This window comes from Falco rusticolus, chromosome 5, assembly GCF_015220075.1.
Source record: "Falco rusticolus isolate bFalRus1 chromosome 5, bFalRus1.pri, whole genome shotgun sequence".
Lineage (NCBI taxonomy): Eukaryota > Metazoa > Chordata > Aves > Falconiformes > Falconidae > Falco > Falco rusticolus.
In genome coordinates this window covers 73606365-73624593 of record NC_051191.1, presented here as the reverse complement: position 1 = coordinate 73624593, position 18229 = coordinate 73606365, and the positions used below count along the sequence as shown (strand labels likewise).

Genomic DNA, 18229 nt, shown 5'->3' with positions numbered 1-18229 from the left:
TTCAGATGCAAATTTTATGCCAAGAGAACAGACCCAAACCCCTGTTATTTGCACTGTGTTCAAACGGAAGATAAAACTGGTTTTCATATTTACTTAACCTTTGCCTCTTCTGCATTGTTTTCGGACTTACCTGCAGTTGGAGTGGGCCTAAGCCTGGTGTTGCTGCGGCAGCAGCTGCCATGGTAGTTGGGATCAGCTGAACGGGGTAAGGGTCACCTAAGTAAGAGAATAATAGAGGCGTCAGCACCTTTTATCTACTCTCCACCTGCAAATTAAAGTCCTGCATTCACTCTTTCCAAAAGCCTTCTTTTGTGTGCCTTGTTGAGGCCTAATGAAAAGCTCTATTGTGCAGCCTTTTACTAACACTCTTTTCACAATTCTGGCTGAGAGAGGAATGTGAATAAAAGGCACAAGCAATTAAGGCGGAAACCTCATCCTTTTTCATGATGTATTTAGGGAAATGGAAAAAAGTGCACATTGATCAGAAGGCTGCACTTCAAAAAAAAAAAAAAAAGAAAAAAGAAAAAAAAAAGGAAAGAAGATGGGGGTGGAGGAGAAAAGGAAAACAGTACAACCTTGATAAGATCGCAGTATTAGAAGGGGACAAATTTACAAGCTTGTCCAGAATATGAAGTTAACCAAACTCTGTTCACTGTTAGTAAACTGAGCCTCACACAGATCAGAAACGGCATTGCCTTGACTACCGTGCTTTCTTTTAGGTGAGAAAAAAAATATCTTGCTTTAGTTTCAGGGTTTGCTCCTACAACAGGGAAAAGCATGTGAAGTTCAGTAAATCAGATACAAGCCTCCAAAATCCCTGCACCAACTCTGCTTTGTGACTTGTGATTCAGTTTTGCTTCTGAGAGAAAACTACTGCAGTTTTAGAAAGAACTGCATTGTGCTGAATGAAAGGGACCCAGCAAAGGTTTAAAAAAAAGTTGCAGGCATTTATAAAGGAGAATTACCTGAGATGGCAAAAATCAAGATGGAGACAGGCATGCTTTAATGTTATGGAGCACTCACTTGCGGTCACTCCTTACACATCTTATTTGTTAAAACAAACTTTATACTAGCCCATCAACAAAACTATTAAGAAATCTGGTAAAAATAATAAGAAATGTCACATGCATTGTGTCGCTTCTCCAAATGATAAAATGTTTAAGCACTTTCCACTCCAAAAAAAGTTGCCAGAGCATTTCTGTACGTCCCTGTGTTCTGGTAGCATGCAAGATTACTGCAGCATTAAAACAGCCACTTGAAATGAAACTATAGAAAAGGCAGAACACTTCACCAGGAAAATCTACCTAAATGTTCCTGTACATTTCATTAGAGAGGTAGGTGAAAAGTTTCCTTCCTTTATTATGCTTTTTTGAGTGAACTCGGCAAAAAGAAGGACAAATTAAGAAGGCAATGCAGGTTATTCTGTACAATTGTTATTAGTTATTATTGAATTAAAGTTTAGAACGGTATCAAGCCTAAGTTACAGGAAACAGAAAACAAAGGGAAAGAAATTTATCTCATGTTTTTTAAATGTTAGAAATAACCTGTGTTGGTATATACACATTCAGGAAAACTGCGTATGTTTGGGTTTCCCTTTTATAATGCAACCTTTTTTATGGAGAACTTTGATCTCCTGTTAAGAATTAAATACCATAACTTCCAGAAATGGAAGGCCAGAAAAAAACTGGGTTGGCAAAGTATCTTAACAGGTATTTAACTTCAATAGGTGTGCCTGCTTATATTTAAGAACATCTTAAATAATGCTTTGCTGACTGAAGCTTCACAGTCTTTCAAGGCCAGCCAGCCAAGCAATGGGAATCCAAAGGTCCACCCAGGCATCCCTGTGCACAAATGTCTTTGCACCTGGCCACAACTTCTTTATTAACTTATTTATTGACAATGGGCAACAGATTTCCTGATTTGCTTGGGGTTTTTTTCCCCAGAGGTTGTAATTGTTTCCCATTTTCCAGTTCTACTTTGCTTCAGCTAAGGGATCCATTTTCCATTTCATATCATGGATTGAATTAAAAATTTCTCTGACTTGAAGTTTTCTGGAGCGTTATCTTGTGACCCAAACAGTCGGCCTTAAACATGTGAGAACACGGAGAAGAAAGAGAAGGTGGTCAAAGACTGAGGGTCAATGGTGCTTAGCTGCTTCCACACCACTAGTAGCTCAAAGGCTAATCCCTGTATCATTCTGAAAGACCCCTCTCTATAAGAGGACATTTATTTCAAGGACCAGCCACGAAAGAATATAAAATTATTAATATCTCATCTGCAAAGAAAAGAATGAGGGAAAAGTAGATTCTCACTAGAATGTAGATTTTACAGCCAATTAAAATTTTTAGTTACTAATGATATGCATTAATACATACCAAGATTAAAAGACCGACTTCCATGCACTGTCCCATAGTCCTCTCCACATGCCTGTATAAGCCTCAGCCCATCCTCTCACAACCTCATGCTAATTTGTAAATCTCAGAATCTTCACCTTCCTGAACAGTCAGGCAGATTCTCATACCCTCCTCTGCTGTATTAATTCCTGTTCTTTATGGTTCATCTGGCAAATGTATCAATGAGATGCTTGTGAGAGAAGAACATGCTGAAGTCCCCACAGCCACATGCATAGTCACAACCACTGGCTCCGGTGGTGCAGGTAAATGCCTCTACGACTTTTTAGTAGACCATGCCAGAAAGCAACTACTACACCAATACACAGTAATGTAGTTTTCCACAATTCTAAGGAAAAAAGTCAAATTCATCCTAAAAACAGATTACAGTTGTGCAGAGCTAGGCTCTCCTGTCTACCAGGTTGTTTTTCATTAGTTCACTTTTTAAAGGACTGTATGTTTTTCCAGTGCTCCAAAATACTTTTAACACACAAAAACAACAAACAAAACTGAAAAGCTTCTGTAACCGATCATGGATCTTTGCATCGTTATGCTTTGATAATACCCTCTGCTATCTTGCGCTTACTTGTAGGGGTTTAGCAATTCTGTTTATGAAGTATACCCCACCTGTGCTGCGACCCTTTCACAAGCGCTACTCATACACAGTATATCCACATTACTGCTCCCACGGTACAGACACAGCAGCAAAGAAGCTGGAGGAAGGTACAATAACGAGCAGTGATACCATCAGGATTAGTGGTCCACTGTGTCTGCCCTGGTACAAATGTCTAGCGGAAGATCACCTCTATCAGGAGGAGCCTACTGTCCACAGGATACCATAACAAGAGAGAGCAAAGAATATGCTCCAAGAGAGAGCAAAGAATACGCTCAAACACCATGCCATGCCCTGGGTCACTCAACAGGCCAGTGGAAGAGCCAAGATTAAAACACACAGAAGCTCTTCAGACAGTGCTCTTCCCCGGGAAGGATTCCAGGCTCTAGATCCATAAGGAGGCCAAGCACTTACATACATAGATCTCATGGTGCAGGCGCACTCCCCTCAAAATACTAACAAAGGCCTCAAGTCTCCTCTGACAAACACATACCTGCTCATTCTTTGCCGTTACTCTAGAACATGATACATCTTTCTATTGCCCTTGCATTCCCATTTCAGACTGAAGGTTTGGCTTGAGCATTTTTAGTTAATTCTGAAGACTGGGAAATGCATATCTTAACTATTTCATTACTACTTCAGTAAATAGAATTTTTTAGATATAAAATTAGCTACATTTTTTCCAAAGCTTTAGCAACATTTCAAGAATGTGAGGCAAGATATACAGTTATTAAAAACAGGTATTTCCCAAGCCACTCACAAGTTTGCACAACTCAAAACACCAATACGTTCTCAAACGACTACATTCCATTTCTGTTTACAAAGTTCATTATTAATCTACTAATGCACACAGGCAGAAGTGTACCTCCCTGCATCTTTCAGCTACCAAAAGAAGCATTTTGTGCAGGTCTTTCATGTTCCAAACTGTCTCTCATTATGTGTGGACTTTTCTTATAAACAAAGCACGAGAGAGAAGTTTTGCTGTTGCTTTTCTTTAGTACACTATATAGTAAAATCTGGAGCAGGTCAAAGGCTGGGATTTTTATTGTAAGAACAAGGTAAAAATTATTTCATTAGCTGACATATTCTTCTCTAATTATTTCCCAGCTACTCTGTGGCATCACTTTGAAGAACAGAATTATTCAAGACTGACTACATGAAAAGAGCACAGAAGGATGTATGTACTGGTGATGCAGCACCGAAAGAAGTAAAAGGAATATGTCAGCCCTGGGGGAGCTGATGGGGTATGTTAGAGGTGTTGGTGCACGTTGCGAGCAAAGGAGAATGCCAGTGGCTCAGGGAAGAAAGAAGGCAAGGCTGATCCCTCAATTCAGTGCTAATTCTTTATTTCTCTATCCTTCTTTTGGTCCGTCTTCCACAAACATACCCAGAACCTCTTTCCTGATAATTTATGCACTGCAACTTCTTTCAATTTCAAATCACACCTTCATCCTTGCCCAAAATAATCTTCCAACATCTTGCTTACAAGAGGATTTTTCATGAAGTACATTCATTTTTAAACCACTTTTTCTATGAACTCTCCCTATCATCCTCCACTGAAAACACTTTTCTGCGAAAGTTGGTTGTGGTACCGAGCCAAGTGGACATCCTGTCCCAAAACGCAAAGTAACAACCCTGTGTTTAGGAACTTAATTTTCAACTGACTAGCTACCAAGCTCATGGATATTAAATCATCGTATACTTGCGAAAATACAACAGTAGCTCTTAAACATTGATGTTTTGCAAAATTTTATCAAAGACGTTTATTAAGCTAAAAAAATGAAGACTTTTTTTAAAAAAAAAAAGATAAAAGAAAGCAGAGGATCTAACATTTTGTGTTTTGTACCAGTCACCTAAACTCATAAGATGTTTTTTGTATTCCTTCCTCTGTCACTCATCTCATTTATTCTCCTTCATGGTGTAATCCCCCCTAGTGTCTTGTCTTGTCTACTGACAAGGCTGCAAGCTCTTCAGAGCAGGCACAATTGTCTTGCTTGCTATATAAATCAAGTTACATGCTAATGTTAAATTGTAATGTTTTGACAGGATTTTTAAGTTGAACCTGATTATATGAAACAATAGAATACTCTGATTTTTTTCCTGAAATTTTCTTCTTTTAAAAAAAAAAAAAAAAAGATACCAGAAGAGGAGAAGTAGGGGGTTTATTTCCCATCAGTTTTTTAACTTACTGTTTTCCTCCTACCTGTCTTTCAGGGACAGCAAGTGAAAAAAGTTTGAGGTCATGGAAGGAGAAGAAAAAAAGAAAACAGTGTAAAGAATATAAAGAGTAGGAAACAAAACCAAATTCTTAAATTGTAATTTCCAAAACCAGTATGCTAAACTAAGTTCCATGAAAAATACTGGAATTAACATTTCCATATAGTAGATTCTGCTGAATGAAAAGGAATTCTACATTATCTTCCCCCCATTTTTTACAAGCTCTAGAAAAAGCCACAATAATTTTACACTCAATATATCACTTAAGTATATTTATAATGAATAATCACAGCTAATGGCTGACAGGCAAGTCACTGCATCTCTTCTCACCATTCATTCATTCTCATTCTCATCCTCATCACCATTTTCCTTTTCGTTTTTTGGTGTGATGATGGACATTTAGAGAGCATAGTGGGAGGCTGTGAAAGACATAAGCAGTGTTCCCTGACTTATTGCTCTAGGCATCAAGGATTTAGACAAATAAGAAAAAGAGCATGAAGAAGATACCACCACTGGCTTCCAGAAGGAAATCCAAACCGGTTCACTGATTTTCTTTGAAAATAGTTACAGACAGCATTGACCAAGTGCTGACTACATGGGATTAGCTTATTGTGTATTTTAGAGAAATAACTCAGTTTACAGAAGGGATAGTTCTGGAGGGACTTAAAAGGACCCTTCCAGTTCCTATGAGAAGGTGATCACCAAGACAGGGTCAAGCTCCTCACAGCAGTGTTTGGTTGGAGGACAAGAGTCAATGGACAAAGTGAATCAAGAGAGGATCACATTTTCCCGATGAGGACAGCCAGATGCTGAAACAGGCTGTCAAAACAGGGTTGTGTAGTTTCTGTCCTTGAAGGTTTTCAGGCCCTGAACTGAATAAAGCTCTGAGTAACCTGGTTGTATCTCCTAGATGACCCTGTTTGGAGGAAGAGGTTGGACTACAGACCTCCTGAGATCCCTTCCAACCCGAATAATCCTATGATTTTTTTTTTTTAATTATTATACCTGTTCAACAAATGAGAGTCATTCAAAAGGTCTAAGGAAACCAAGGAAAGACAATGTATTTCCCCAGAGGTTTGTACATGCTCATGAATTTAAAAATCGTGACTTTAATTTTGTTGCCCAACTATCAATAGTAGTGCCGTAACACCAGAAACCTTTTACGGCCTAGAAACTGAACTGAAACTATCAGCCTGTTTTCACAGAACTCCATTATTTTGTTCGCCTGTTTTGCTTTTATTAGCATCATTGTGAGAAGCAACACATAGATCAGGGGCTATGGAATTCTTTCAGTTAGAAACAGTCTTTCAGAAACACTTAGTTGTGCTGTTAGTTTTTGAAGTCTTGATGCCTTCCGTTGCATTTGCAGCATTACAGAAGTGACACGTTCTCATGTATGCTAAAAGACAAAGTTGTTACCAAAAATTCCTCCTTTTTGCTGTTTCTATCCACAATGCTATTACTCTTTTCTTATCCTGGGGGGAACATGAGGGTTTAGTCATATGCTCATTCTTTTCCGAGGCATAAACAGTAGCCCTGAAAGATGACTAGCATCTTTATAAAGAAGCTACAGTATGTGGTCCTCACAACACATGGTTCCTATTTTTATCATTTTGATAAAAGCATAGCAATGTCAATATTTTTTCTTGTGATTTGGTGATTGTCAATGATCTGTATGTCAGCTGATACAGCTGACACAGTTAACAGAAATTAGTGCTCAGTCTCTTTAGAAACCAGACACATGGACACTGAGCACAAGAAACACTGTAAGACAGTCCACATGATACTCCATTAAACAATGAAACATGTGACTGACTAAAAAACAGAGATACATCAGCAAATTTCCCTGAGGAAGTTTATGGTAGTTAACTCCTAAACATTAATTTTATTGTACTCTACGAGGAACCAATTAACTGAGAGTTTCATTTTTATCGGACATCAGAATTATTTTTCAGCATATAGATGAACAGTAAATTCAGCATATTTTAATTTTATTAGGCTTGGCTTGTTCATCTCACACATTTTTGCCGATTTTAAGAGGTAATTAGGTATTTTATCAATAACTATGTGTGCATTATTTTATTTAGAACCCTTCCAGCAGCAACGAGCTGATATGTAGGATACATACAATGTACCTATTGTATATTCAGATTTTTCCCCCTAATTGGATATGATTGAAACAGTGATTAAAGTACTTTCAGAAAACCACGTGTTGATGACATCTGACTGAGAACACAATATGATTTGTTACAACAAATTATCCACAGGGGAGAGGAGGAATGGGCAAAGCAAAACAATTCTTTTTTTCCAAAATCTGGCGTATTTCCATAAAAATAACACAGGTATCAGCAAATAAAAGGCTACCTAAAAGCTTTCTTGAGAATTTGCAAATAACTTGGAAAATATATTTGGGGTCAATCCCACTTCCAGAAATAGAGAATCAGTAACTGTTTTTTCCTGAGAAACTCCTAAAAATCTCCATACAACTCTATTTCCTGCACACGTCAGTTTAGAAAATGAAGTATGTTGTTCTTCATGCTCCAGAGAAGAAGCTATCTGGAATTCAACATCCCCAATCATACTGAAATACCGCAGGGCCAATACAACACACCACACTGCTGTAAGTCAACATTCCACTTCCTTTTTAATGTGATCACCAAACGCTTGAAGAAGCAATGGAGTGCGGTTTCCAAAATTAATCTCACTTAGCACCATTAATTGGGGAGGACCCATCTTCTTTACGAAGTTTGGGCTATTCTGTGTCTTTTAGCGGAAAACTAATTGTAAACAATTGTAAACTGCAAATGTAGAACCACGGAAGTACCACAGGGAAGCATTCTGCCCCGGTGCATCCTGCTGCTTAAATGTGTTGAAGATACCCAATCTACCACTGTTCTCCGCCAAACTCTTCCTGCCCTTTCTGTAAATAGGTAGCCAGAAGCAGCCTCTTCTTCCCAAATCTTACTTCATTCCCTTTATTATCTCTTATACAGGAGAGACAATTTTCTCTTACGCCGCAGAGACATTCCACATGCAAATCTATATATATGTGCATTAATAGAAGGATTACACTACCTACAACTAAAAAGCAGTCTCCTCTGAGGCGGAACTATGCAGTTTTTAAAGGGCACAATACAAAACTTTTTCTCTTCTATCACTTACACTGTTTTTATACTTTCAGAGCACTTCACAAATATTAATGAGCTCTAAATAAATTCTAATTATTTCTATGAGTGGCCCTAGCAGATCTGTATCATCTGGTGTGAAATCTGACTTCAGTGAAGTCAACAGCAACAGCTCCTCAGACCTCAGCAGAGTTGACATTTCACTCACCACTGCTAAAATGCTGGGAGTCATGTAGATTATCTAGCAAGTATCACAAGTGGAGCTGAACTAGTAATAGTTGTAGTAACAAATGACAGGGTTAAGGAATGCTGGCTGAGAATAAAAGGAGAGGGGTTAAATGACCTGAGCCAATATGCATAGCCTAAATGTGGAAGAAGCTTTGCCCCAGTTTGGGAAACGGAATAATCAGGCTCTGTTTGGTTTCAACATCACCTGAAATGGAAGGTGCTCACCTGCTGCTAAAACCAATTCATATACTTGGGATACTGGGGTTAACTCCTAATACGTGCTCACACCACAGGTCACTTACTTAGTTAACACCCCACTCTTATACATCGACTCTTTATAAAGAGATTTGCATTATACATCTATATAAACACTACATATTAAGTGTATAATAAAATACATATAAAGAGGTTTGCATAAAAATCTAAATACTTAAATTCCAACTAGCATGCAGTGAATGGATAACCAGGTATGTAGCAAATAAGTAGGTAACCAGTATTTTTCTTGCTGGTCACGGAAAATATAGTCTATCACATACTGCCAACTTATTTTTCTCATAAAAGAAAATGCTTTGGTTGTAAACAATATTAAACATTTTAAACACCATGCAATGATATCTAGGTATGGAGGTTAAAAATCAACTGGAACCTTAGATTATGAATCTTTTTGTCAAGTAGAAATGTAGTGCTAATAGAAGTTCCTCCCTTTTTCTTTGCCAACTTTACCACCACACAATATGCCATAGAGAAAAAAGGGGAAGTGTCAACTTGTGTAAATTGTCCCTTATGTAATGCAAACCATCTGTTTAAAAAACAAAACAAAATGAAAAACCAAGCCACTCCCAAGCATGATCTGCTATGGAGAAAAAGAAAGAAAAGGAAATTTACTACATTGAATTGGAAGCCAAAGACCATGACCTGCCATGTAACCATGGAGAAAATATTTACCCCTCTCCTCCCTCTATTTACCCATTTTTGCAAAATATTTGGAGAAGTGTGACTACTTTGCTCTGCACATATTCAAGATTGATACATTGTATTCTATTGAGCATTTCAGCTGTCTACAATGTTTCCAATCAGGTGGGAACCCAAGCAGAGAAACCTCCTTGTTTTCAGTAACAGACAGAATAGCTCTCACACAGTGATACCACCACGGGGTCAGAAGGTCCCCCTGTGCCCAGCCACTGCAATCTGGTAGAGTATAGGAAGACAAAGTACTGTTGCCCTGTTCTTCTACTCTTCTTTAGGTATCTTCCATGAGAAGAATCTAAACGGACCCCTGCTATGAACTGTTATGACTATTTTTGTGTTATCTTCAGCCAAATCCTCAGAAAGGGAACTACGTGTGGAGAAAACAGTACTCTTCCCTTCCACAGTCTCTCTGGATAAGCTATTAGTCCATTGGGAAGCACTGGCTGAGGAACCCTCCCTCATATACTCTCTGAAACCACTGGGAGACATACATGTGACCTTCTATTGCTCTAGCATGGACAAGTGAATCAGAAAGCACTGAACATTTTGGTTTGGTTTCATTATCTAAGAACAAAACAGAAATAGTAGTATAACTAGATACTCATCACTTCTTCTCTTCACTGACCTCAAGGCCTGATCACACATTCTCTTCCAGCTGCAGGCTGAAAAGGCCACCATCTCCAGTCACAGCCCCCTGCCAAAGGTTACCACTGCGACCAAGCTGCTTGTTTCATCACTTCCCAACACGTTTCCATTGAAATGAGCCAGTTCAGTTTAAGCATTTTTAACAGGAAGGCCTTGCTATCCCAGCCTGGACAGAAGCACATTAGGTCGTGCTTAACCGAGAAGCTTCTCCAGCATGTCAGAAGTTAGAGGCACAGTGAGGAGCAACCAGAGACAGTTCACTCTTCAGCTACTTGGCCTGCAGGCAGAAGGTTGCAAGTAACCCAGTCACCAGGTGTGACCAATAGCACAACTGATGAGAGATCAGCAGTGCCTCAGACCACATGCTGCAGATTTTGAGATACTCTTTTGGAGATAGGACTTTTCAAAGAGGCAGGGCATGTAACAGTGTAAATATCCCTTTGAGGGTGTCCCCAACCAGATACCCATAATCAAGGCACTCAGCACCATTAGTTAATTATGAAAATACTGGTTGTCACAATTCTCTCTTCCTTCTCCCCCAGATTTTCATATCTCCCTTTTTATTGAGAAACAATACATGAAAATTTTCATAGTTCTTGGTTCTTTGTGACTGGAACGGAATTGTCCCATGGAGTTTTTTATCGTCCCTACGTGCAGGTTGTTAATGCTAGTAAATAACAGAATCATCACTACAGAATTCCTATCGATCAACCATGAAAAATAATCCTAAAAATCTATCAGTCCAGACAAAAGGGCAGGTTTTCCAAAGGGACCAGGAAGATATGGAAGTGAGGTTCCATTGTCAAAATGTACATAAGCCAAATTCAAAACATATAATGGCAGTCAGGTAAAGATGCTGGTAGCAGGGTCTTCAGAAGTTCACGGGAAGGCCTTGTATCCAAACACAAAAGTGAAAGTTAGGCCTCTAATGTGCTGAGAAGCTGAGCAAATTAATCTGCTGTACTTTCCCTGCTGCAGTGCCACACTGGTACCCACTTTACCTCAATTTAGGCTATCACAGGTGACTGTACTAAAGTTTACAGTACAAAAATTTGCTAAACATCCCTGAGGCTTTATCCTTAGTGCCTTTGTGACTCTTCAAATGAAGATTTAGTCTCCTAAATCACTCAGGTGCTTTAGAAAATTTTATCCAAAGCTCTTTGGTTTACAATCCACCACATCTTTGCCAAAGGTACTGATCACAGAAGGGCAAGCAGAAAAGTGGGAGAAGTATGTGTCATGGCATGTCAAAAAGATTACTTAAGGTGAACATGTTATAGTTTTAAAGTAGCTATGTTCTTCATTGCTACAAGCTTTCTAGGTGTAGCTAGATCCATATATGCTTTTTTGTGTACACTAAACTGTGAGTGAAAAGAAAAAATCCTTTGGACTACTTATCACTTTTCCTCAGCCTCTCAGTCAAATTCAGTCAAACATGCCAGGGAATCACCAAACACAGAGCCGTCTTTTTCCACTGGCTTCTGCTCAGTCCTAGACCTTGGCATGCACTTAATTCCAAGCCTTACTGCCAGGAGCAGCAGCAACTTTGCTCTTTTTTCTTTTTCATTTTCAAGGTTATACAAACATGTAATGTCATATGTACTTCATGGATGTGAGGAGCTATAGGACTGTCTTACAGTTAATGTACATGCAGTGAAATGAAGGGAAAAAAAACCCTCAACTCCTTCTATCCACACCAGACTTCATTAACATGGAATTAATTTAATCTGCCAGATATATCTAATGGGGTGCTTTCCTGAACTTTTCCAGGCCTACAGTTGTGGTAGCATTCATATTCAGTGTGGCTTTCAGTTAAACATTCTGTAATGTGAATCACTACTATTCCCATTTGAGAGAGACTGACTGAAATCACTGGAAGAACTGAATGAGCCTATGCTTTGGCACTGCAGCTGCTGAGGGATGTGAAGTGTTTTGAACAGTAATTTTCAGTAGTGGTCCCAGTCTGTAAAATATTTGGAAAAGGGATTAGTGGCCAAAGAAACTCAAATTCGCATTCAAGTACTGTATCTACAATGTTACAGAAACTGAAAGAAATCTGAAATTATGGTATAAGCCAGTTTAACTGAAGGAATCTTTATATGTTCTAATTTTATGAAACTGCTGCAGTGGCAAGTGCTGAGTAACTCAAAACAACTGATGAATTCATGAGTTAGTCATTGATACAGGTGGACACACTGACATGGACATAATAAAGCTAAACACCCATGCTAGAGACAAAGAATGGTAGAACAGTCAAGTCCCAGATAACTCAGTAGGAAACTGATGTCAGAAGAGTTATACAAGCACAAATGCATGAAAACAACTCTACGAAATCCATGCTCTAGCTAAGGCTATTAATGGAAATGGAATTCCTTGATTATTCCTTAACTTGTATTTATTATCATCCTGTAGACAGGAACACGAAATCCTATTGAAGGCTTAAATAAAATTTAAAAAAAAATCTGGGGACTGTAGACAACAATACAAATCTTTCAAAGATTAAAAAAGGAGATGCTACATTTTTTAGTGTTAGGCTCTCGTAAATATACTCATAGTTTGTGTTAGTCCATCAAACTGAAAGGCATATGCTATCTTTGATCTCTGTAGAACCCCCGTTGAGATTAATGTGAGTTCTGTGTGAAGAAAGAGACTAGAATAGGCCTTCAGTTCACAAATAGTAAGCAGGCTGCTTCAGGAGAAAAACATATTTTCTTACAACAGTGTTGAAATTTATCAGGAAGTTTCCAATAGCTTCTCTTCAGATATATGTACGTATGTGTGGTTGTGAGCACGTTCACTTCTCAGAAAGATCTGTCATAAAGAAGGTACACAGATCCACTCTCTGTGTGTAATGTTTCACTGTTATGTTGAAACACATAAATCATCGCTGATAACCCTTTCTCATACGGCAACAACTAATCCTCTATTTTACACTCATCTGTGCAAATTAATGGCTTTGTCCATCAGGCTAGAGAGGTGATACTTTTATACAGGTTGGCATGAAATTTTGCCCTACACCCACTTCCAGCTAAAAAAATCTACAGGACTTACTGCATCCCGCTTTGTAGCTGAAACCAGGAGGAAGAAGGAATCCTTGCTGTGCAGCTGCTGCTAGGGTTCGTTGGTCTGGAGGGAATACGGGAATCATTAATGGAGGCAGCTGACCCTGGACCTGCTGAACAGGAGAGGGAAAATCAAACATGGAATTTTTTCCGGGGAAAATGTCTGCTTACATGCTTTCTCTTACTTCTGATCTGAGAGGTCAGGTTTGAATATGCTCCTCCATAATGGGGTGTTCCAGTAGCATCAACTATTCAGCCTCTTCTTAATTACCAAAGCACTTCATAGGAATTACATTAATCCAAAATAAATCGAAAGATTCCACTAACGCATATCTATATACCAATTAATTATTCCCCCCACAGCCCATAATGCCTCACTTCTCTTTGACTGCAGGTTGGGTTTTTCTTCTCTTTTATTGCACTGTGTAACAATATCTCTGTCTCAGGCAGTAGCTTTCACCCTGACTGAGCCCAAACACTAAGATCCATACACACAGAAGTACAAGTATGTGCATAAGTAGCGTACAGCCTAGTCAATACTATTTTTCTGCCCATATACATGCACTTATTTGTACATGTGAAAAGACAAAGTCTCAAAGATGGTAAGAAAAAAGGCTGAGACACTTTACTCACAAACAAAACACAGCTATGTCTGAAGTGTTAGCTGTTCAACTTTGCACAGCAACTGTACACAACCATGCAAGTCAGGAAATGGAAAATATTATATTGTAAGTGGATACTGCAGGGGACTTAAGACATTCAGAAATTAGTCATCAAACCTGGAAGTTGGCCATGGCACAATGTCTAATAAGATTGCTTTTACCCAGTTCTGTCAGAGTTTTTAATTGCTAGAAATGGACATCATCTTTGTGTTTCACACAGGTGACAAAAAGTTTGCTAGATTAAAATGTCAAATGGCTAGTTTTAATTAAAAAACCCCACTGTACTGACCAGATCAGTCAGTAAAGGGAGACTGACTCATTTTCTGAGAGGTCATCTAGTTTTTCAATGGCGCTGTGAAGCTGAGGCATCAGAGGTAGATATGTTATCAAAGACAAAAATTTTGTTTGTGGTCTGCAGCCTTAAGAAACATGGAGAATTAGAGTGTTGGTACACAAACTTCTTTGGCCAGAGGCATAAGAAGGTTATACTCCCTTTGTTATTGCCTGCATAGCAGAACTGGCAAAACAGAACCTGTACCAGCTCCTTGGATGCCATGGTTCAGACTAGCATCCTGAGTTTATTTTAATTTAATCTCCTGAAGATCCAGGAGATGTCTCAGTTCACCCAACATTTAGGAGACAGAATAGTGGTACAAAATTTGGGATGGCAACCTCTTTATGCCAGGACCTGTCAACACCTGTGTGTGTACTGACTGCATCTTTACAGTCTGAAACAATTTTCAAGGATGGAGTTCAAGAGTGCTGTTGATGGAAATTCTTGCAGTGGGAGATTAAGATTGGGACTGAAGCTAGAGTAGATGTAGCTCCACTCACTGAACTAACTTAATCCATTTTTTTCTACCCTAGTACTCTCCTATTCTGATCCTGTTAACTAGAAGACATACATACTTTTAACTGCATTGCTGGGGAATAAAAAAGTATAAAATGTGATTTTATTGCTATTCCCTCTCAGTCATCCTGGAACTGCCCAATGTCTGCCACTTCTTCATGTGTTTATTTTTGTTTTTGTTTGGTGGGTTTTTTTGGGTTTTTTTTTTTGTTTTGTTTTTGTTTGGTTTTTTTTTTGTTGTTGTTGTTTTGTTTTTAAGACAAAGACAAAGTAACTGTATTCTTTTAGAACAAAAATGAACAGCCGTGTGGAATTTTTGCATAGTACTCTTCTTCGGCAAAAAGCCACAGAACTTTTTTTTAAATGGTTTCCAAGGATGAAAGTGACTTTGCCAAGCAAAGAAGCTTCAAAACAGGACTCAAAAACACTAATAGAAAGACAGATGGTTCTACTAAGAGCTTTGCTGCCAAAAAAAATGTTAAAAAAAAAGTGAAAAAAATGGAGTGATGTTATTGAAGCTGACTGCAAAGTTCTCTGATGACTGCAAATACTCTTGTCCCACTGCAAGTGTTAACTCTGCCTCCAGGGCTAATATAACTAAAGCACCACACACACACAAATTGTCATTGCCAAGCCCACAATGTAGCACAAGTCTGCACTTGATTCTAAGTGACTGCCAAATACACGAGCAAAACACCACACTGAAAAATTCCCATTTAGGAAAACATTTACCAGGAACATGCCCTTTCTTCTTAACTCTGACTGCTGCCTTTCACTTTTTCAAATCGCTGCTCCTCTTTATCTCTCCAAGGGGCCTTATACCCACTAATTTCAAATGACACAACCCTGGTTGTGTTAAGGACATGAGAACTATAGAGTGATGAGGATGGTTTGCATGGATACAGAAATAACGCAGTCAAAACAATGTGATTTTCATTCCAGGACGGAATGTATGTAGCACCACTCAAACAACTACACTTCATTCCCTCCCAAATACAAATAAGTGTAAATATTAGTTTATTTTAATCCAATTACCTGACACAATACAATATAAATTACGGACTTGTAATTTATTTTATGGCTCATTTAACTACTACATCTTAACTTTTGTTATGTTTATTATTATTACCTAGAATTGCTAGGATATAATTGTTTCAAGTGGCACAGAACACAGGCCCTCCTTCTGAGATTTACATGAAGGGCATTTTCCTTTTTTTTGTTTGTTTTTTTTTTAAGCTCTTACTACATCAGTTACATCTCTCACAAATGTTTTTTTGTTGTACAGTTTACATACTTTCCAATGTTTTCTTGACAGTAACTTGTTGATACTGTATTTCTAATTTGAACATAATGGACTACAATCCGAGCTATTTTTCAGGTCCTTCATATTTGTTCTGCTAACAGACTTATATATGTCCATAAAAAGAAACACATCTTTAACAATCTAAAAATGCATATAGCTGTCAAGATTCTCCACTTGTCAGTCTCTCTACATGATTACGTCTTCTTAGTTATAATTTCCTAGAGGCAAAAATTGTAGTTGAAATCCTCACAAAATTCCCAAATGGATTTAACGGGCTACAATTTCTCATTGTAACTCCTTATCTACTTTATGATGTTAGCCTGGATGATACAGATAAAATCATTCAAGGGCATGTTTTTTAACTATAAATACTATTGCCATGATGTCAACTGATCACACAGTTCCCTAATCTTTCTTTTAATTTGAATGCCATCACCATGTTATCCAATCAACCAGAAGTATTCTTGTACTGTGTCACAAAGTGTAGCAGCATGGTATGCACAGAAAAGGCATATGTTGTACATAAAATAACAAAGAAAACAAACTGAATGTCATGAGAGCCGTAATATTCTATACAATCAATTCACTACTTAAGGAATTCATACTTTCAGTCACATATCTCTGACAAGTAATTTGGGGCAAGAAGGAAGCCCATGCTGCAATGAAAGACATAAACCATACCACTTGACATTTAGTTTATGAGAAATAAATCCCCTTAAGAAAACAGATACACAAGAGTTCAAGCAGTCCAGGAAAGTAAAGGGTCTCTGATTCATAATGAGGACAGTAAGTCATCTTCTGAAACAGCAGAGTATTTTAGGAGTGGAAGAAACTGCAACCAAGTTTAACCTAGAGTCTAAATCAAAATCAGGGACCCTTCATATCTGTCACCAACAATCCAAAAAGGAGACTACCCATGAAGACTGATGGACTGAAAAAACCGTATAAGCACATGAGAAACAACTAATAGTATATCTACTGTCCAAGTGGGAAACTGAGGCACCCACAGTTTCCTGGAGAGACTTTTGATTTTGGGAGGTGCCTCACTGTATCTTTATTTGTTTCAGTGCCTTTGACAAATCTGCCCTTAAATGACTTATCCTTATCAAAAGAAATTTCTTAGCAAACTTGGAACCGATCCAAGTTGTTGAAGCCTGGGCCAGCATCTTCACAAATCTGTGCACGTCCTTTATGACTTGACCATAACAAATCCAACTGCACAAAGACGTGCATCCAGTGTAGCCACAGCTAGGTTCCCAGCATTCCCAGCTCCATTATAACTTTAGTATTTCCGCCTAAATTCTGGGCTCCTACCAACCTTTAGGAACATACTATGGTTACCACAGCTACCTAAGGACTAAGCAGTATGTTTTTAACAGTTACCCCTACTGTTTGTTACTACCTCCTGCTGTGACTTACATAAATTTAGATTGCAAACACTTGACAACTACAGTTCTACTTTATTTTCTGTAAATGTCACGTGCACTTTGCGTCACTGTATGCATGGTTACAAAGACAAAATAGCTGAAGGAAGCATTAAGGTTGCAAAGTTAGGCATTCAAGACTTAGGAAATGCCAGAATCAGGATAGCATGCATGACATTGCTTTGGTCCTTTATGCCCATGCATCCTGACAGAGTCTTTAATTAAAAGTTCACAATTTCCCCCCTTCACATGACTCTTGCTTAATCTAGCAGGCTTTTAATATCTCTCAAGTAACATAAACCCATAGTTTCAACAAATTTAAGCCCCTAACATAGCAGCTGCTATTAGTTTTATTTGTTTTATCTTTATACACTTCCACCAATTTCATTTCCGCAGTTGCTCATTACATGTTTATTAGCATAAACTTTTATATAAGTTTTCCTCTCTCCAAGGTAAATATCTTAATACATTTCCTGGCATCCATATGTAACATTTTCCACTGAGGAGCGAATACTGCTCTTCCACCCACCTCTAATTCTTCAGAAACTATTCTATCCGCTTTGGTGAGACTGGTGACAGAGTAACAAATTACTCAGTGTGAATAAGAACGGCTGCTAAAAGCAACACTCACTTCTCTACAACCTGACAAAACTCTGAGCAGTACTTTACTCTTGAGCTGTTTAGAAGACGCCCTTCAACCACTGTATGAGAATCTTTGCTGAAGTGATCTCTTACATGGCT

General features: G+C 38.4%; 1 protein-coding gene across 10 annotated transcripts in view; it reads right to left on the bottom strand.

Annotated features, from left to right (window-relative positions):
- The window catches only part of SOX5 (SRY-box transcription factor 5), a 341339-nt gene that overhangs the window by 90670 nt on the left and 232440 nt on the right, over positions 1-18229 (bottom strand). For 6 of the 10 annotated variants that reach the window (XM_037389411.1, XM_037389407.1, XM_037389409.1 and 3 more), the window contains 2 exons: positions 13239-13362; positions 131-216 (listed from right to left, as the gene is read on the bottom strand). In XM_037389411.1, coding sequence (XP_037245308.1) covers positions 131-216; positions 13239-13362 — 210 coding nt within the window. The remainder of the gene's footprint in view (positions 1-130; positions 217-13238; positions 13363-18229) is intronic. The other 4 variants (XM_037389408.1, XM_037389410.1, XM_037389414.1 and 1 more) reach the window with 1 other exon arrangement.